Consider the following 22,407-nt stretch of genomic DNA (forward strand, 5'->3'; position numbering starts at 1 on the left):
GCAAAAAATATTTCCCAACAAGCCATTGCTTGGGAAGGAGGCCAAAAAGAGACTGACTAACTAAAGAGATATTTACCAAAAGCTAGACAGCCCGTAGCAAATAGTGTTGGCGTTCTTTAATCAACATAATAATCTACCTAAACAGCAATAATATTGGCATTTGCTGTAAATATGGGATCTGATTTTAACCACTGATATGGTTACCTTTAAAAGGCAGGCCAACAAATATCAGGGTTTTTTTCGCACTGTACAGACTTGCTGTAATAGCTCCAGAATGTCTATCCAAAGCTGCATTGTTGGAACAAAATGTTTCCTGCATAAATAATGCTGCTCAGTTGTACAATACACCAATCAGCACATCTTAAAAATCCATTGATCAAATTTAGGCCAAATTAGCTTAAAATTACTGAATTACAAAGTAGAACAATAAAACCTTCTGTTCAGAACTCTTCAGGCAATTGAACAATCTCGTAATGATTCATTTCCAGATATAAAAGCATATACTGTGATGTTGGAGAGCCCAACTAAAAACATCTAACAGCATTTGTGAAGAGAAAAACAGAGTGAACACTCAGGATACAATAAGACTCTTTAGAACTTCCTGGGTCCATTATATGGTTTGCAGGATACTGGCCATTTTCTTTACTTTAATTTCAACACGAGCACTGAGACTTCATGGCCTGTCATAAAAGCTCAAACTCTCCAAATTGCTCCATTTCTACTGCTTTTTAAATAGTTAACGTTTTGAGTCCTATATGATTTTGAAACGTGCACTCTGTTTTTCTCTCTGTAGAAGCTAACAGACTGCACTGTTTTTAATTTCAGATTTTCAGCAGGAGTTTTGCTTTTAAGCCCTAACTCCATGTTCCAATATTCATTGAAAAATCCAGCAGGTCTGGCAGCATCTGTGGAGAGAAAGCAGGGTAAATGTTTCAACTCCACTGACCTTTCTTCAGAACTGATTGCAGCTGGGAAAAGATTGGCATATATGCTGAAGGTGGGGGCAATATAAACAATAGTTGTTGATGGAGCCGCGACAGAGAATAAACCACTTGGGCAGACAAAGGAATGGGTAAAGATCAGCCTGGGAGAATCAATAGCTGCTAATGGAGGCTGTCAATGGGTTGGTTGCAGTAGCAGCCAATGTGACAAGGCCTGGTGTGTCAGGGTTGGGATAAGGACATGGGAAAAGGTGGCCTCATTCCTGATGAAGGGCTTTTACCTGAAATGTTGATTTTCCTGCTCCTTGGATGCTGCCTGACCTGTCGTGCTTTTCCAGCATCACTCTAATCTTGACTCTAATCTCCAGCACCCACTTCTGCCATGGGAAAAGCCTCTCAGGTCCCCAAATTATTGTACACTATATTAAGCCATGAAGGCTGCAGGATCCACAAACAGAAAAAGGGAAATTCTTTCAGCTTGTGCTGAGCTTTACTAGAACACGGCAGCAAGCCCAAGACAGACGCTGGCCAAGGAACAAGGTGGAGTAAACTGAGCAGCATCAGAAACTTTGGGTTTTTTTTTTTACACACGACATAGGCATTCTACAAAGCGGTCACCCAGTCTCTGCTTCATCTCTCCAGTGTAAAGGAGGTCACAATGTGAGCAGCGAATATAGCAGACAAGATTGGGTGAACAGCAGGTAAAGTGCTGTGCCTATCATTTACTCCTCGCCCTCCCCATCACCCCATGTTCAGCAATGATACCAATCTTTACCTAGCTACAATCAGTTCTGAAGAAGGGTCACTGGACCTGAAACATTAATTCTGTTTTCTCTTCACAAATGTTGCTAGATTTGCTGAGTTTTTCCAGCACTTTTTGATTTCCAGCGTCCACAGTTCTGTTTCGTCAGCCAATAGGGAACTTCAAACCAGCATCTACAGGAAAACAACACATATGGACCAAATATTGAACTACAGAAGCAATCATCCTGACACCCACAAACTAAGCTTCATTAGAACAGGATGCTGCCTGACCTGCTGTGCTTTTCCAGCACCACTCTGATCTAGAATCTGGTTTCCAGCATCTGCAGTCCTTGTTTTTGCCCAACACACACTGCAGCACAGAGGAATGACGCAGAGCAGAGGAAAATCACCTATACCGTGTATTCAAAAAGAACGGTTACCCCATGAACACAGTCCGCCGATTTCTCAACAAACGCAAACAGACAAAACAGGTCCAGAAACCCTAGCCACTCTCCCCTACATCAACGACATCTCGGAAATGATTGCCAGACTACTCAGACCCCTTGGCATCATGGTAGCCCACAAACCCACCAACACGCTAGAACAGCAGCTTGAAATGAACTTGAAAGACCCTAAACAAACAAGCAAAACTTATGTAATTTACAAAATACTGTGCAAGGACTGTAACAAACACTACATTGGACAAACAAGTAGAAAACTAGCCACCAGGATACATGAACATCAACTAGCCACAAAAAGACATGACCCTCTCTCACTCGTATCCTTGCATACGGATGAGGAAGGACACCACTTCGACTGGGACAATACACCCATCCTAGGACAAGTCAAACAAAGACACGCATGAGAATTCCTAGAAGCATAGCATTCCAACTGGAACTCTATCAACAAACACAGAGTTAGACCCCATCTACCACCCTCTGAGAAAAGGAACAGGAAGTGACATCACCACAGGAAATAACATCACCAACCCAAAGATATAAATAGAAAGTAGGAATTTTCAGCAGTGCTTTGCCTGAGGCCCACTGAAGATGCTATCTAGTATGGTGAAGAAATGCCTGGAAATCAACCTTCCAGCTCAGCGAGCAAACCTACATTCAAAACATAAATCAATAGAAATACAAACTGATGTCTCATCCCAACCAATACTGTTCTAAAACTGTCAGAGGAAGAAGGGTATCTTGTAGGTGCTCCTCTTTCTCAAGCCAAACTCAAACTTCCACAGCAGGATTCAAGCCACCATCCTCTGGGTTACAAGTCTAATACGATAACAACTACACAGTTGCTGGACACAGATGAATGCACCTTCAAATAAGGCACTGGAATCACAACCTTTAAGAGATGTGGTGTTGGTGGTGAGACCAGCACTTATTACCCATCACCAAACGTGCTCAAGACTGCAGTGTGAGCTCCCACATTACGAATCACGGAAGAAGTATTTTATGATTGTGTGCAATTCAGAGATCCATGATTTCACGTCATTTTAGTTTCTAGATTACTAAACAGTGGTGGAAGGAAGGAATCTGGTCCAAGGACAAAATTCTATACAATAAGTGTGCTTGAACATGGTCTGGCTATACTTCATACTCCCTCAGATTCCCATCACAAACTTCAAAAGCAGACATTCAAGACGAATCAACATCAGTATTGTACAATTAATGGCAGGCACCACTCCTTAATACAAATCAGTATTAAGGAAATGGATTGTTTTCTTAAAATGACAATACTGAGACAGGTGATTTTATTCTATATTTCAGTAAAACTGCCAGCTTTTGAAACTGCCCTGACCCCATGTGAGGCCATGTGACTTGGAACTCACTATCCTGAGATGCGGACCAAAGATCCCTGTTAATGGGAAAATTGTTCACCTCAGCTATTGGGCCACTTGTATCAAATCACAAATGTTATGACTGAGTTAAAAGTTCAAATATTTTAACTCAATAATTACTAACTATGCTGACCAGCTGAGCCTCTGACATTTTCAGAGGGATACAACTTTGGGAAAGATTAATACAATGCATTTCTAAATAAAAGAAAAACTCAAAAAAAATCTCAGCTCATTTAAAGGCAAGAGTTTTCAATTAGCTTTAAAAATACATTCATATTCAAATGTTTGTGTGCGATTTGGGAAAGCAGTCTTTGTACTTTAATACTGTATTAACTTCTGAATGACACAACAGGCTCTGTAGTCCTGGAGCCAGGCTCCTTCAGGCAGAGGTTACATTGTACTGAACTGAAAGCCTATTCTGCAAAAACACAAAACCATTTAAAAGACAGTGTGCAGCCAGTGAGGGAGAATCACATCTCCTGATTCTAATGAACTTTTCAAAGCAGTGTAAGAGACTGCCTGAAAGCAAAAGGTTAATTGTCAAGCTGCTGGGAACAGGGAAATGAGTAATGAAGCCCACACCTATCCTTTAACAGAGGTAAATTTATCTCCCAGTCAAGCTACAAAAATTCAATAATTCTCACTATGCCCTTGTAAGTTATCCCCTTTATGGTTCCATTCACTGAAACAGCTCACATCAAAATATAAATGAACTGGAAGCTAAAACTACCTCCATTTGAATAAAAAGGCATTAAATTTAAGACAGCATACAGCAAATGAACAGTGACAGTCCCTTACTGCCTTTTGCTGAACTAAAGATTAAAGTCATTTAAATTGGTTTGGCTACAGCATCAAAACACAAGGTCAGAATCAAACCCATTCTGATCTCTTACAGTCAGTTACACACCAGGTACTACATGGCAGGGAAGAACAAGCCCATCAGAAATGCCATCACTCTCAGAGCAATGTTTTCAGAGTCATTCTCAGCCTGTTGCATTGTTCCAATTCAAGGAACAATACCTCACCTTTGCACGAAGCACTTTACAGTGTTCTGCTTAACAATCTAAGGTAGTTGAGCTCATTGTAATCTGTATTGCCATTTGGTTGCATCATTCTTTGTTCTGTTATTTCTCCTGTTTCTCCCACTTGCTTTTAGATGCCACCTATTTAGGATCCTGCATTCACACCAGCTCTGGAAATACTTTTAATATCTTTATGTGTCCAGTACCATTACATTTGGCCCTACACTGTGTATTTCATCCTTCACTCAGTTCACAGACCTTCATTTTAATTCTTTTTCCTGCTCTCGGACCTTTCACTTGCTCAAAACCTAATTCATTTCCCAATTCGGATCAAAGGTCACAGGTCTGCAATGGTAACTCTTCCTTTCTGCCGGACCATTTCCAGCATCTTCTGCTCATAGTCTCCACTGACTTCTCTCTCTTTCGGCTAGTATTCATGAACCGTCATCAGCCGCAAGCAGAAAAAGTGTCAGGATTAAATCCACAATCGTATCAACTGTTCTACCCCTGTCCGCCATGCGTAAACACACATTTCAATAGTAACATGAAATCTTCCAACACAAGGGTCATAGGATTTTCGAGGGAGCACGCTCTGAGGCCGTGAATAGAGAGATGCTAAGGCAAAGGTGCAGTCAGAAGTGGGAGGGAGCACACTTCCTCAGCTGCCCAGATAAGCTTAAAAAAAAAGAGAGAGTGCACCATCACGAGAAAGTTGAGATGATTGTTGCTCAAGCAGCTGCTGTTAGGGACTATGCTCCTATTCCAGAAATGTGGAAAAATGTAATTTTCTACATGAGTGAGTATAGGGAAAGCAAGAATTCATAGGCACAGAGAGGAAGCTGATTTATTAGTAAGGGCAATAATTTCTACTTTCCAATAATCTATTGTGTTGAGTTAATAGTACAAGAAACTTGAGAATTTTGACCATTTGGCTTAAATTTTGGTTAAGAGTAATTTAATGTAAAGGTACAAAAGGAAAGTTCGGTTCACGTGCTGCATAATCTTCAACGCGTGAGACATCTTAGACACTCCTGACAGTCTGGATGACCAGATCTGCAGGAAGTGTTACTGCTTTGACTAGTTCATCCACAATGTTTCGGAGCTTGAGGCATTGCAGTGCATACACAAGGCTGGAAGTTACATGGACAGCAGAGTTTAGACATGGTCGAGGGTGTCAAACAACGTCAAACTCAGACACCATGTTTGACAGGCTTGAGTGTGCTTTTGAGGAGGTAACTAGGTATGTACAAGCGTAGTGCACGTTGATAGAGTCCACGTGGACTTCAGGAAAGCTTTTGACAAAATGGTACATGGGAGACTTGTCAAGAAAGACCGACCCCATAGGATCCAGGGTAATGAACAGGATCCACAATTGGTTTAATGCAGGAGTCTGGGTTCAGTGCTGGGAACCTTGCTGTTTGTAGCATCCATTAAATGACCCAGACACAAATGTTGGAGGCTTGACCAACAAGTTTGCAAATGATGTGAACTTCGATGGTGTGGCAACTAGTGAGGAGGAAAACCTTAGGCTATAATATAGATGGGCTGGTCAGATGGCAGAACAGAGGCAACCAGAATGTAAAAAAGGTAACAGCCAGGAGGATAAGGTATTTATAAAAGCATATTGAATACTTGCCTTTACTTTTATAAAATGTGCCATGTCTAATAAAGAGGTTATGATGGTGTTTTATGATTCCTGAAGAAGGGCATGTGCCCGAAACGTCGAATCTTCTGTTCCCTAGATGCTGCCTGACCTGCTGTGCTGTTCCAGCAATAAAGTTTCAGCTTTGATCTCCAGCGTCTGCAGACCTCACTTTCTCCTCCTTTATAAGATGTTAGTTAGGCCGCAGTCAGTATACTGTGCAGAGTTCTGGTCGCCACACTTTAGGAAGGATGCGATTGTACTGAAGGAGTAGAGGAGATTCACCAGGATGTTGCCTGGACTCATCTCTGAAGGAAGATTAGTACCAGGATTGTTTTACTCAGCACAAAGAAGGCAGGGAGGTTGGGAGAGAACCTGATTGGTGCAGACTCATGGGTCAAACGTTGTACTCCTGTCCCTATTTCTTATGGTCCTAAACTATTCCCCTTAGTAAAGGGGTGAAAAACCTTACATCTATGCCCAATGGCAAGTGGCAGAACTTCTAAAGACTTCACAGGACTTGAAACATTACCTCTGCTGCTCTTCCCATAGGTGCTGCCAAACCGGAGTATTTGTTATTTTTTTAAAAAATTAAACTAGAGTAGATGACGCTTGATGGATAGCACACAATGGATCACAGGGATTTGATCCATGCTGAAGAACTATGAAATGTTTCACTTTTGTTTGAAATGGAATTGGTAATCCAAGTCTCTTTATAACCAGTGAGGCACTTCTGAAGTAGAGTCACTGTTGCACTACAGGGAAATGGCAGTTAATTTGCACTCAGCAAGATCCCATAAAACTGCAATGATAGGATTAACTCTTTCATCGATTTTTTGTTTTGGTTCTGTAACTGTATGCTTAGATGATAACCTACAGATTACCCGTGCTTCAATTCAGCAGTCAACAGGACATATAACTAATGCGGGCACTGCACAGATACAGGACTATCAGCACTAAGTCAGTGTGCAGAAATGAATGAGCTACGCAAAAGAAACAGTCCCATTAGTGCATGCACACCTTAAAGTGACCACACAGGCAGAAATGGACCATGCACAGTGAAGAATTAGAGGGAATGTGATTATGATGGCTTCTCGTTGCCCATATCTGATGAGAAAGGCCAGTAACCATTGTAACTGCAGGTGATCTGCAGTTAAAAATAAATCATTTATGCATCTTTGAATTATAAGGACATCAACCAATGTATATATTCTGAGAGAGGCAAATTTCTCATTTTTATTACCGACCCTGTCAATCGGATTGGTGAGAAGGATCCCACTGCACTATTTGAAGCAGAGTTTTGCAAACGTCTCATCATCACTTTTGAAAACCAGAATACCTCTCTGTTGAATGCGGTGTGAAATTAGCCACTGCGCTTCCTTCAAAACATGAAATAGCGGGACAGAGTGACTTGCTAGGTGAGGACCATGCTCTTCCCTGTTTGTAATGAGAAAAATGACTTTTCACAAACATTTCTGCAATTGTTTGCTTTCCACAAGTTCCTTCTGTAATTGTTTTAGGAATTAAGATTGACAGAAGGAATATCACTGTTTGCCCAGGGTAAAAAAGTAGACTTGCATTTATATAGCACCTTCCTCGACTCCAGGAGATTTGAGAATTCCTTACATCCAGCCAAGTACTTTAAAACGTGGTCAATATGGCAATGCAGTAAATTCAGTAGAAGGTCAGAAAAGAGGTGTGCTCTCCATCACCCCTGGGGACTGACTGGGTTTTTAAAGAAATGGATGAAGGAGAGAAACACTGACTTCTAAGAACCACACCTGCCATGATCAAACAGCTCAATGTCACAAGACTAAATGTTCACATGATGAATAATCACTTAAAGAGGAACCAGAACTTAACCAACTTTGGAATTCCAGTCAGCACATCCATTAGAGTTATGTGGAAACTAGGCAAATAAAGAAGGTGGCAGCAATGGAGACATTTGACAGCTTGTTATTACACACACTCAGCCCCAAGTTCCCTCAGGCAACAGCCAGGTAAATATCCTACGGGTGAAATAATTCTTATCACTCAGGGCTGGTCTTTAACATTGAATGCAGAGAGAGAAAAAAAGAAAGAAATTGACAGGCATTACTCATGGATCATCATATGACCATTATCTGTAATAGGATGACTCAACAAGTTGCTAGCAGGATGGAACTAATATAGTTACACATTCACAACGACTTCATTTTAATCCTTATGCTCTACAAGAATAAAAATCAATCATCAATGGCTCATTAAAATAAACTCAGAGTTTGGATTTGTCATCTTTTGCAGTATCTCAGCCAAATGCCATGTTTTACGTACAAGGCGAGACTGGAGTTTATTTAGTATCCACACCCAATGACATCATCTTGGTCGACATGAAGCAGAGAAGCTGTAATTCTGAACTGAAAATTGCAGTGTGCTACATTGATGGAAGTCACCTCACCAAGAAAGAGTCGCATAGAACTCGCTGAGGCAAGTTAAGTCAAGCTCAGCTATGAGAACACAGCTCAGCTGAATTGTTTGTTACCACACTGGTTGCGCATTTTAAGATTCAGGAACTGGTGGACAGTCAAATGTCACTTCAAAACTCACACAAAGAGCTGAGCTCTGACAGCAGACAGAGGAAATTGGTCATACAGCCCTTAAACCAACTTCACATTAAATGAGTTCTGAAGAAGGGTCACTGGACTCGTAACATCTACCCTTCTTTCTTTCCACGGACTGTGCCAGACATACTGAGTTATCCCAGCAATTTCTGTTTTTGTTTCAGATTTTCTTGCCAATCAAGTCTAACAATATTTTGGAGCCACATTGTATTTACCACCCTGTTTTATATTTATCATAAACTTCAGTATTACAGGAGGTTCCCTTATCCAAGTCAGCAATATAGTTTGTAAGCAGTTGTAAATCTGCCATCTGGAAATGACTCATTTATCCCTACTTATTTTCTGTTTGTTAACCCACCTTAAACCTTGCTGACGTCTTAAACCAATCTCATGAACCTTTGCAACCTTATCTAATTAAATCCATTAGCTCCCTTCTACCCTGCTAACGCACCTCAAACTTTTCAAGCACATCAATACTTCCAATCAAAGTTGATTTTGTCTTGTCATTAGGTGACTCCAGGAGAAAATGAGGACTGCAGATGCTGGAGATCAGAGCTGAAAATGTGTTGCTGGAAAAGCGCAGCAGGTCAGGCAGCATCCAAGGAGCAGGAGAATCGATGTTTCGGGCTTATGCTGCCTGACCTGCTGCGCTTTTCCAGCAACACATTTTCAGATTAGGTGACTCCACCCAAGCATGAATACAGTCCGGACTTTATTTCGTTTTCATTATGGCAGAGGGATCAGATTAAGGCTACAACGTACCCTCGGACCATCTCAGTATTCATGATGCGCTAAAAATTACCAGCGTCTTCACTAAGAGCTTGGTTCCTGGAGCTGAGGCTCCACTTACAAGTACATAAGTATGCCCTGAAGACTGTACCATTAATATTAATTGTATTAATGAATAATGTATCTATTTGCTGTGAACAGAACGTTTCCTACTGAACCTGACAGAATTAGTGACACTGCCCAATTTCACTCTTGGCAATCTTAACTTGGCATTTGCCTCACTTTGGTCACTTATTTGGTTTTGCGCATTTAACAATTTCACTTCTCCCCAGGAGTATCTAGATCTTGGCACAACACCCAAACGATTCTTTCATTCAACCCCTTTCGAAACACAGAACTCGAAGTAAGTCTTAAACTCTTAGAAAGCACTCAGAGGAAGTTTCAGAGATCAGTAAAAAGAAAGAGGCACTACTCTGTATTTTAACCTGATAAATACTCAATATCAATAAGAGGCAAAATCCCTATTAATTTGCCATATATAATTTTACAGGTAATTCTAGTATAACATCTATTTCATCAATACAAATCAACTATAACGTGATTGATGTTGTTTGGAGAATGCAAACTTTCTAGCGAACAGTTCTAGCAACTTTCTATTCGCGATCTTCTACAGCAGGATACTCCATAGTGCAAGGTTGCAGGGGAACTCACGTTATACCAGAACTCCCTGTATTTAATATCCGGAAGCATCCTCATTAAAGGGCACTGCCTCAGTGCAAACTTCTTAAATAAAAAGAAAACCACATCACTAAAACAGCTTGCTGGAGTTTGGTCAGAGATATAGAGTTTAAGGCATGTGTTAAAAAGGAGAGACAGAGGTCAAAGTGACACAGGGGGGGAAAAGTGAACAGCTCCAATGATGGGCAAAGCTGGTGTGTACGATGCCAACAGTAGTGAATGGAGGGAGAACCAAATAGCTCATTGAGGAAAGGCAAATGGCACATGTGTAGGAAAGGATGCAGGCTGCAGAGTGCTGGATGAGACGAAGTTGGAATGCAGGCTGCGGGAGAACTGAAATGACAAAGGCATAGGATGCAACTGCACACATCCAGTTATTAACACGAAAATAGCATGAATGTGATTAACCTGGATGCTTCTAAACCTTGACCAAAATACTGTCAGAAGCTGAATTTTGCATTTTCCCAAAAGGATCCTTCTTTAAAAGGGAAGTCACTGAGAAAGTCAAACACCGCATCGTGTGTGTTAGGAATGAATTCTAATCAAACTCAAACATTGCAGCAAGTTTCATTTGAATAATAAGACTTTTTAATATAAAAAGAGATACAGGATATAGAAATACCAGTGCTCATGAATTCAACCAAATAATACTCAAATTCAGACTCACGGAAGTCTCACAAAACTGACAATTCAATTACATAAAGGGCTGGTCCATTCATGAATTGGAGCCAACATGTTCCCATCTGAGAAGCAATGGTCATTTAAATCAAAACAGGTCAGAGCCAGGAAGGAAAACATTGGTACTGATCTTGCACTGAAAAACAAACTCATTTCAGGAGGAGGTCACAATGGGCTAGTAGGTCTGACAATTACAGTACTTGTTTAGATTTCTGTTGGAAAGCTTCTAGCACAATAATGACGATTCAGAGTTCCAAAACATATGAACAGCATACACCCATAACCCACGGAATTACTTCAAGCTGGTCACTAGTTAGAAGTATTACAAACAAACAGCACACAGTACTCCCTCTGTTCTCATTCCTAACTCAACTTGCATTTGCATAGCACCTAGAAGATGCTTAAAAATGGATGTTGGAGGTAGCGAGATGGTGTAACAACACTGAGCTAGTAAGCCAGATGTCTGGGACCAACAGAAACATAGACATGCAGGAATACATGTAGTCCATTTGACCCCTCAAGCCAGCTCCACCATTCATTCTGATCATTGAGTTCAATACCCTAATCCCTCCAACCCCTCAAATCCATTACAATTCTGCTCTAAAGAGCTCAACTATTAAGCTCTTTCAGAAACAAACACATCTGACAAGAACAGACCAGTTCATCCTAGAACACAACCCTAATACACAAAAGCTTACCTATGAGGGGTACAACATTAGCAGCAAGATTAACAGTAGGGACATAGTTGGCAAACCCACCTTAAAGAATAGGGCGGTATTCCCAGTGTCCAAACTCCCCAAAAGTTAGAAAGAAACAAACGTCACTTCAAATGCGGAGGTTTGATCAAAGCAGCTGCATTCACTGAGAGCTGGTAGTACAAACCCACCCAACCTGTGGTCTGGGCAGCTCTGGCTATGATAATGGGTGCACAGGAAAATTCCAACAAATATTTACTTTGCTCAAGAAAAAGTGCAGTACTACAATGGAAGTTTACTCCTTTTGCAAAATAGTTTTGAGTTGAGGATATTTTCATTGGGGTGAGGTGGGGACTGTGCAGAGAGGAATCAGTCATTCCCAGCAGCACATCAGTATTACAGACAAACAAATCTTTACATTACCCTATGCCAATTTAGTCCATAAACAGCCAAACCGACTACAAACCGACCGACTCCCACAGCTACCTGGACTACACCTCCTCCCATCCTGCCCCCTGTAAAAACGCCATCCCATTCTCCCAATTCCTTCGACTCCGTCGCATCTGCTCCCAGGAGGACCAGTTCCAAAAACGCACATCCCAGATGGCCTCCTTCTTCAAGGACCGCAATTTCCCCCCCAACGTGGTCGACGATGCCCTCCACCGCATCTCTTCCACTTCCCGCTCCTCCGCCCTTGAACCCCGCCCCTCCAACCGCCACCAGGACAGAACCCCACTGGTCCTCACCTACCACCCCACCAATCTCCATGTACAGCGCATCATCCGCCGTCATTTCCGCCACCTCCAAACGGACCCCACCACCAAGGATATATTTCCCTCCCCTCCCCTATCAGCATTCCGTAAAGACCACTCCCTCCGTGACTCCCTCGTCAGATCCACACCCCCCACCAACCCAACCTCCACTCCCGGCACCTTCCCCTGCAACCGCAGGAGGTGCAAGACTTGCGCGCACACCTCCCCCTCACTTCCCTCCAAGGCCCCAAAGGAAACTTCCATATCCGCCACAGATTCACCTGCACCTCCACACACCTGCACCCGATGTGGCCTCCTCTATATTGGGGAGACAGGCCGGCTACTTGCGGAGCGTTTCAGAGAACACCTCTGGGACACCCGGACCAACCAACCCAACCACCCGGTGGCTCAACATTTCAATTCCCCCTCCCACTCCCACCCCACCAAGGATATGCAGGTCTTTGGACTCCTCCATCGTCAGACCACAACAAAACGACGGTTGGAGGAAGAACGCCTCATCTTCCGCCTAGGAACCCTCCAACCACAAGGGATGAACTCAGATTTCACCAGTTTCCTCATTTCCCCTCCCCCCACCCTGTCTCAGTCAAATCCATCGAATTCAGCACCGCCTTCCTAACCTGCAATCTTCTTCCCGACCTCTCCGCCCCCACCCCAGTCTGACCTATCACCCTCACCTTGACCTCTTTCCACCTATCACATTTCCGACGCCCCTCCCCCAAGTCCCTCCTCCCTACCTTTTATCTTAGCCTGCTGGACAAACTTTCCCCATTCCTGAAGAAGGGCTTATGCCCGAAACGTCGAATCTCCTGTTCCCTGGATGCTGCCTGACCTGCTGCGCTTTTCCAGCAACACATTTTCGGCTCATAAACAGCCAAAGCCCATTTTGAGTGCTCCTTTGCGTTAGTACCATGTCCTCAGTCAAATGATTGGAGAACTACAACAGGAGTGTCAGAGTATTCACCCCACACTTTGCAACGCTAATATTACACAATTAAAGACCCTTTTCTGTGAAATTAAATAAACTTTTGAAAAAAAAACACAACTCTGCAGCTAAGAAATTACGAAGTCTACTCAAAGGTTGTGGGTCCATTGAAAAATCTCAGACCACAGGAATGCCCCTGGATAGAGGGGCATTCAGCCTGGTCAGGAAAATACAACAATAAATAGACATTTAACTCCGCAGACGTAAAAGTAGAATATGATATGCGACCTTCATGTAACAGTTTCCTAATGGATTACTTATGGGTAAAACTTCTATCTTTAAAGGGAATAACAAAAAAAGTTCCAATTTTGGACACTTTCCGCAGTTCTGGATGAAATTCTGTCAGATTAAACCCACAGAGAAGAATGCAGGGCAATAAATTAAGTAGAATCAGTGATCTTAATGACTTTTTCTCTCGTTCATGAATTCTGTTTGCAGCAGAACAGTTCACCTCCACAGCAAGGAGCACAATTATCTAAGCCAAAATATGTTAAGTGTGCAAAAGGTATCTAACTGGCAGAGATATCAGCATCTAGACACGTGACAACAGTGTTGTCACTTTCCCTGATACTTACACCATATGATGGAATGCAGCAAATTTGTTGAAGAAGAATATGACTTTTACATTTAGGATATTTTTTACCGTCTTCCCTTCTGATTATTTTAACTTGCCTCAGATTTTCCAGTGTTGGCACAACTTAAAAATAAGAGCATAATTTTTTTTAAAAAGATTAGATGCTGTGAAAAGAAAAAGTTTCACAAACTTCTTGTTTTATTTTTCAGAGTTTCGTTCTAACTGTATTCTTAAGTTACCATTCAGGTGAGCTTTAAATTTTTAAAAATATATCGCATTTTAATTAAAAACTTTCAATGTGAAGCTTTTAGTTTACATTTATCTGTCAAATGATGTGCTTTGTTTTGCATTGAAGGAAAAGAGCAACGGTCTGTCACACAATGTTTCATTTTGGAAATAATTTCAAACTTCATTTAAAAGTTTGAATTAATTTAGTCAAATATACCACTGTCAATTCAACACTTTGTGCTCCTGAGTGTGAGTTAGCGTTGCTAGCTTGCACCAACTCTATTGCGGAGGTTGAATTCCAGTCACTTCCATCAAGTGCCTCGGACAATTAACATAGTTGCCAAAGTAGCATTTAGAAGGCAAAATACAGTGGATGCTGGAGGCCTGAAATAAAGAGACACTGTTGGAGAAACTCAACAGTTAACAATATGGCACCACAGTGGCACTACCTTGCCCACATCTGGTATGTTTTTTAAAAACAGACACAACCTCATCAGTTCACTAACCTTTGATCACAACTAGAAAAATATACACATCTAAGACATGTTCATCAAAACTTTGCTTGGACAAGGACACCACCACAAAAGATGGCCTTTTGAGTCAAGCCCTTTTTGAGTTCAATCCTAATTGCCTGGCCCAGTCAGATTTACCAGAATCAACTAAGCTGGCTGATCACGATTCACACTAACACTGTAAACATTTAACAAGATGCATATGACAGATTTCACATGAGCCTGTTGATTTGGTGAGGCTTCACTGCTCTAAGAAACAGCTTGGTTAGAAAGGAGCCAAGTTAGAGAAGATGTTTATACGCATTTAGACTTGTGGCAAGAAATCTACTCGGACACGTAGATTCCTCATATATACAAACCCACACCCACCCACACAGGTCTGAGTTCATGGAGTGGTGGGGCAGTGGGAACTTGTGGCTGGTCACTGAAAGTAGGGAGTGTGCTGTTTGAACAGGGGGATGCAGTCTCTTTGGGGTACAGGGAGAAAAGAGGGCAGATTGGAGTGTGTGGGGAAGGGGTGCTTTTTGGGGTGGCAGATTTTGTAGGGTGGGATGTTTTAATTGGCTAAGGTTGGAGGGGATGTGTTTTATTGGGGATGGGAGAGGCTGGGCTGGGAACAGAGGAGGAAGAGGAATGGGGGGGTAATTTAGGGAAGAAGATAGGAGATTTGAGGGGTGGGGGATGTGAGAAATAGAAGGGTGGAGAATCCAGAGTGAAGGGATGGGGAGGGAGGGAGATCCAGAATGAAGGGATGGAGGAAGGGGGGAATCCAGAGTGAAGGGATTGGGGGGGGGGGGGGGGAAGGGGGAATCCAGAGTGAAGGGATGGGGGGGGGGGGGGGGGGGGGGGGGAGAGGAATCCAGAGTGAAGGATGGGGGGGGGGGAATCCAGAGTGAAGGGGGGGGGGGGGGGGATCCAGAATGAAGGGATTGGCGGGGGGGGGGGGAGAATCCAGAGTGAAGGGATTGGGGGGGGGGGGAAGGAGAGAATCCAGAGTGAAGAGATTGCGGGGGGGGGGGGGGGGAGGGGGGAAGGAGAGAATCCAGAGTGAAGAGATTGCGGGGGGGGAAGGAGAGAATCCAGAGTGAAGGGATGGGGGGGGGGGGGAGAGAAAGGGAGATCCAGAATGAAGGGATGGGGGGGGGGGGAAATAGCGTGAAGGGATTGGGGGGGGGTCCAGAGTGAAGGGATGGGGGGGGGGGGGGGGGGGGAGAGGGGAGAGAATCCAGAGTGAAGGGATGGGGGGGGTGGGGAGGAGAGAATCCAGAGTGAAGGGATGGGGGGGTGGGGGGGAGAATAGAAACAGGGCTTTGAGCAGTGTCTTCCCAATGTCTGGGGTCCTCTTCCACTCCACTACCCCAATCCCCCCTCGTACCCACACCCTGTCCCCCCCTTGTCCCCGGTACCTCATGTTGTTCCGCTCCCCCTCCCCCATTCCTAACCTGTCACCTCCCCCTTGCCCTGATACCTCTCACCTCCCTGGGCCCCCAGGTCCCACTCTCTACCTCTCCCTCCTCTCCCCCGGGTCCCCCCCCCCTCCGGGCGGTCCCCCTCCCTCCGGGTCCCTCCCTCCCCCCCGGGCTCTCCCCCCTCTCCCCCGGGTCCCTCTCCCCCTCCCCCGGGAGGTCCCCCCCCCCCGGGCGGTACCTCTCTTGTTCTTGGTGCCGTGTTTCCGCGCCGCCAGCAGCTCCTGGTCGATCTTCTTCTCCAGGAATTCCTGTTTCTTGGTCAGCAGCTCCTCGGTGTCCCGCAGCTTCTGGATGGCCTCCTGAGGGGTCGGCCCTTTGCCGGCCTTGGCCGAGCTGCCGAACAGCTTCCCGAACACGCTCATGGTGCGGTGCCCCCGGGCGGACACGGGATCCGGATCGAGATCGGGATCGGGATCTCCCTCAGCCTCAGGCTCAGGCTCCGCCGCCTCTGAGCAGGCCCGGAGCACGCACACCAACGTCACCGCGCCCTCGCCGTGACGCAATCACGTCTCTACGTCTTAAAGGGAACGGACCGATCCGCCGCCTCCCCTTAACTGTCCGCCGACCAATATTCTCTTAAAGGTCATTCCTCCCAACACAGGAAAGACCTCATTGGGGCAGGTTTCTTTACCAAACCCTCCCCTACCTCAAAAACCACTGAAAAGTTGAACGTTATTGACTCCCCCCGAGAAAGATACAGATATTTTCCTGAAAATAATCCGGAAGACCTTTGCTCCATGAAGATGATCTACATCTTACCCCCAACCCTCCTGTTGTGTGTCCACCCTGCCCTCAACACTGGCCACCACAGCATGCCCCTGTGGCGTTCATACCACTGCGTTTCAAACTATACCCGGTCCTCTATGTCCTATCAATAAATATCCTCTTGAAAGCGACAGGCCAAGAGCTGGGTGGCACGGTGGCTCATTGGTGATGTTAGAAACGAAAATCGCTTCTCAATAATCGCTCTAGACAAATTCAGGAAAACAAAGTTTTATTAACAAGTCAAGTCTGCAGAGTCGGGCACCCTTAAAGAAAAGGCGCGCTGAGGCTTACAAAGTCTCCATTATTTATAGGACAAGTCCCTCCTCTCCTTGGCTCCAACAAGCCATGAGGTTCACATTCTTAAAAACATCATTATTTTTATCACAAAGTCTGCAACAAAAGGCTCCAGAGTCTCCAAAGTTTGTTGTTTTTCTCACCCTGTAGTCTTATCAGTCAAAAGCTTTAATCTGAAACAGATGTCAAGTCGTACTCCCATCCTGGAGTCTTATCAAGAAAGGACTCATCCTTCTCTGCTGTGTGTATGGCTTCATTAATCAAGAGCCTGCTCGCTTTCACTATAACTCACAAATTGTCAGCATTCTGCACAATTTAAACTACTCTACTTTTGAGTATATAAAATGGTTGTTAGAAAAGAAACAAAGGTTTTGTCTTTTATTATAGATCAGTCTGTGGTCCAGGCACATCTTAAAGTTTAAACCGAAATTACCTCTTACAATTCCACCCTTTTCTTTCTTTAAGATGTGCCTGACCAAGATAAGCCCCCCCCTTCCCTCAAGGGCCCGGGAAATCCTTGGTCTCTCGCAGCAACATCACTTTAAGTTCCCGTGTCCCATGTTGTGGAACCACTACTGCCTGGAGTCGGGAAATATTTTTCTGAATTAAAAACTGAATACAGGGAGTTAGGCAGGGTAATACGAGAAGAAGAATCATGCCGCCCCCAACCACCAGCAACGCCGTGCGCCACCAGCTACCACCTAGGAGACCATCCCACCAATACAGTCCAAGTAGAGTTCATTATTACTGTCTTTTCAGTTTTACCGACAACGGCTTGTCCCCTTGCTCGCATGTCCAGGTGCTTTCTTCTTCAGGCGGAACGGGCCCCTTTATCCTTGATGCGTGGACCCACCCTTTTTCTTTCGTTCGAACAGCTGCCTCAGTTGTTAACAGAACCAGGAACGGTCCTTCCCACCGCGGCTGGAGCTTTTCGGCCTTCCAGGTCTTAACAAGTATCCAATCTCCGGGCTCCACCTTATGCAGGAGGAAGTCGAGCGGCGGAGTCTGAGCCAGGAGACCTTTCCTTCGGAGTTCTGCAAAAGAACGGGATAAGGCCAGTAAATAGGTTCGGATAAATACATCCCCCCCTTGTAGAGTGGGACATCCATCAACCTTACTCCAATACGGTAATCCGAAGAGCATTTCATAGGGGGAAACCCCGACATCTCGGCAAGGTGCCGTACGTATCCTCATTAGGGCAATGGGCAGGCACTTTGGCCAGGGTAACTTAGTTTCTAACATCAGCTTAGTCAATTGGGTCTTGAGCGTGCCATTCATTCTCTCAACTCGACCCGAACTCTGAGGATGCCAGGGTGTGTGGAATTTCCATTGGATGCCCAGGGCATTACAGATCAAATGGTGTAGCTTAGAAATAAAATGCGTCCCGCAATCGGAGTCAATAGATTCCATTATGCCATATCTCGGGATTATGTTCTCTAACAACAGTCGGGCCACGGTTGGTGCATCGTCTTTGGCAGTTGGGAAAGCCTCTACCCAGTGAGTGAAATGGTCTACTATTACTAGCAGATATTTCCATCTCTGTACTGGGGGTAATTCTGTAAAGTCAACTTGGATCCTCTGAAATGGCCTAATCGCTAGGGGCTGACCACCAGCTGGCATAGAACGCATGGCTTTCTGATTAATACGCCGGCAAGTGGGGCATCCGACTACCTCTTGTTGGGCTAATGTGTATATCCCCCTGCATACATAGTCTCTCAGGATTGTGTCACACATGGCTTGCACCCCCCAGTGGGTCTGATGGTGTAATCGGCGCAGAATACCCCGGGTGATCTGTTTGTTCAGTACTTGTCTCCCATCAGGAACCGTCCACTTCCCGTTAGTATCTAGCCGGGCACCCAATTGATCCATTTTATCAATCTCCCCCTGGGTGAAGACGGGTTGTTTAGCGAGGCCCTCCCTCAACGGTATTAACGTTAACAATTGAACGGATTTTTCGACCGCTGCCCGCTTGGCTTCCTCGTCTGCCAACCGGTTTCCCACCGCTTCCGGTGTCGACCCCTTCTGGTGACCGGGTACATGGACTACTGCAAGTTCCGTAGGTAACGCCAGGGCTTCCAACGTTAGGCTGATCATTTGTTCATGAGCTAATTCCTTTCCCCGGGAAGTTATCAATCCTCGCTCTTTCCAGATTTTCCCGAAAGTATGAACGACTCCGTATGCATACTTTGAGTCAGTATATATGGTCCCCACTTTCCCTTCCAACAGCTTCAGGGCCCTCTGGAGGGCGTACAACTCACAGGATTGGGCTGACCACTTCCCGGGCAGTCGTCCAGACTCAATCGTCCGTTTCGTTGCACCATCTATAACAGCATAGCCACTGTATCGTACTCCACTGATGCACCGGGAGGACCCGTCGATATACAGTTCCTGTCCCTCACCCAGCGGGGCTTCTTGCAGGTCCTCTCGGCTTTTGGTCTGCAAGTCCACAAATTCCACACAATCATGCTCCTGTTCCCCGTCTGCAGGACGTCCGTACAGAAACTGGGCTGGGTTGCAACTGAGATCTTTTGCAAAATTGAGATCGTTCCCGGTCATCAAAATCGTCTCATACTTTAGGATGCGAGAGTCTGTTAACCAGCGGTGAGCCTTCTGAGCCAGTATGGCACTAACCGAATGTGGGGAGTATACTGTGATCCTTCCTCCAAAGGTAAGTTTTCGGGCCTCTTCTACTAACATTGCCGTAGCTGCCACTGCCTGTATACAGGTCGGCCATCCACGTGACACAGGGTCTAACATTTTTGACAAAAATGCAACCGGCTGACGTTTCCCTGCCCGCAGCTGAGTGAGCACACCCTGGGCAATTCCGCCGGCGCTATTAACATATAACTGGAACGGTTCCTTCAGGGTGGGTAAAGCCAATACCGGAGCTCGAATCAGTTTATTTTTAATAATATTAAATCACTGCTCCTCCTCATCTGACCAGTCCACCTTTTGTCCTTCTTGTCCCAGTTTGTCGTACAAAAATTTTACTAAAGTGGTGTAACTTTCAATCCATATCCGGCAATACCCTACTAGTCCCAGGAATTGTCTGACTTCCTTCTTCGTCCTGGGTATTGGCATACCCGTAATTCCTGATATTCGTTCTGGCGTGATACGGCGGTGCCCCTTACTGACTTGATGGCCCAGATATCTTACTTCTCGCTCCACAAACTAGAGTTTTGTCCTGAAGACGCGTAGACCCTGTTTCCCCAGGAAGTTCAACAGGGCAACGGTGTCTGCTCGTACCTCCTCTTCTCTTGGTCCTGAGAGTAAGAGATCATCGACATATTGGAGCAATTGATTCTCCGCGTTACACTGAAATCCTTCTAAGATCTGCTCTAGTATTTGTCCAAACAAATTGGGTGACTCCGTGAATCCCTGCGGCAAGACCGTCCATCTTAACTGTCGCTTTCGTCCTGTGAAGGGATTCTCCCATTCAAAGGCAAAAAGGTTCCGACTTTCTTCGTCAAGGGGGCAACTCCAAAAAGCATCCTTCAGATCTATTACGCTGAACCATTCATGTTCGGGGGGAATTTTACTCATTAACGTGTAGGGATTAGGTACCACCGGGTATCTAGCCTGGACTACTTCATTCAACCCCCGCAGGTCTTGCACCAGCCTATATGTCCCGTCCGGCTTCCTCACAGGGAGTATTGGAGTATTGAAAGGGGACATGTATTCCTCCAGTAGTCCATCTGTGATTAATCTTTCTATCACAGGTTGTAACCCCTCCCGTCCTTCCATAGCAATCGGGTATTGTTTCCTTCTTACCGGGCCTCTTCCTGGTAACATGGTGATTTGGAGAGGTTTGATGTTTAGACCCCCTCTGTTCCCCTCTCGGTACCAAACTTCCGGGTCTATTTGTTGATCATCTTCTTCGGTGAGGGCGAACAACCTTACCACCATTTCCCCGTTACTTGGTACCGTTCCGATCCCTAGTTTGACCTGCAAGTCTCTTCCTAACAAATTAAATCCCGCCAATGGCAGTAGAAGGAGGTCTCGTTTAGTAGTTCTGTTTTCATATCCAATTTCCACGTCCTCTACCACTGGGACTTGTAATTTCTGTCCTCCAATTCCAGATACCCCCATAACCTTTCCTCCTGCTCGGGTGCCGGGGGGTATTTGGATTATACTTGATCTTTCGGCTCCCGAGTCCACCATAAATGTGATCTCCGATCCTTGGGGCCCTACTTTCAAGTTTACCAGGGGTTCCTGTCGATAGTCCTTTTGCCCCAAGGGTAGGAACCCCCGACCTCCCTAATCTTCCTCCATCAGGGCGTACGACCTCACCTCCCGCTTGTAGCGGGAGCACTCCCGTTTAAAATGTCCCTCTTCATTACAATAGTAACATCTGAGTGTCCTCTTCGTTTCCCTGTCGCGGTCTCGCGTTCCTCCACTCTTCCTTTGTTCCGGCCATGGTTCTCTTTTCCTCTGCTCTTGCCACGACTCTCCCCTTTCCTGTTTCTGCCACGGCTCTCCCTTTTCCTTTCTTCCAGCTGTCATTTGTTGCACCGTTTGCATCATTATCTTTGTCGCCTTCCTTTGCTTCTCATCGTCCCTTCTCACAAACACCTTTTGCGCCTCTCGTAGTAATTCACTTAAAGATTTACTATTCCAATCATCCATTTTCTCTAACTTCTTTCGTATGTCCGGCCAGGCCTTTGATACAAACTCTACCCGTATGAGTTGTTGCCCCACGTCCGTCTCAGGGTCCACCCCAGCAAACTGCTGCACATTCTTCCTAATCCTGTCTAGGAAGTCCGTAGGGGTTTCCTCCGGGTTTTGATGATTACCAAAGGCCTTGGTAAAATTGTGCCCCTTTGGGGCTGCGTGTCTTATTCCTTTTATCCAATATTCCCGCATGTCTCTCATGTTGCGCCGTCCTCCCTCCGTGTTCTTATCCCACTCGGGGTCGGTGAGGGGAAACTTCTGCTCCCCTCCTTCTCCCCCCTCTCTCTCCCAGACCAAGAGCGCAGCTTGTCGTATCATCTGACGCTCCTGGCTAGAGAACAATGTTTTCATGATGGAACACATCTCTTCCCACGTGTAAGTATTCGGACCCAGGAACTGATCCAATTGTTCAGCAAGTCCCATGGGGTCCTCTAGTAGACCCTTCATCTCCCTCCTGAAATTCCGTACTTCAGTACTCGTCAAGGGGACGTTCACATATCCCGT

The 22,407-nt window shown here is 45.1% G+C and overlaps 1 protein-coding gene across 2 annotated transcripts in view; it reads right to left on the bottom strand.

Moving 5' to 3' along the window:
• chmp4ba (charged multivesicular body protein 4Ba) overlaps positions 1–16,616 on the bottom strand; it is a 53,410-nt gene extending 36,794 nt beyond the window's left edge. For both annotated transcript variants that reach the window (XM_043710871.2, XM_043710869.2), the window contains exon 1: positions 16,352–16,616. In XM_043710871.2, coding sequence (XP_043566806.1) covers positions 16,352–16,535 — 184 coding nt within the window. In that variant the 5' untranslated portion in view covers positions 16,536–16,616. The remainder of the gene's footprint in view (positions 1–16,351) is intronic.
• Positions 16,617–22,407: the final 5,791 nt, after the last annotated feature.

This window comes from Chiloscyllium plagiosum, unplaced genomic scaffold, assembly GCF_037043375.1.
Source record: "Chiloscyllium plagiosum isolate Xiang-an unplaced genomic scaffold, Cpla_swu_hap1 HiC_scaffold_15, whole genome shotgun sequence".
Lineage (NCBI taxonomy): Eukaryota > Metazoa > Chordata > Chondrichthyes > Orectolobiformes > Hemiscylliidae > Chiloscyllium > Chiloscyllium plagiosum.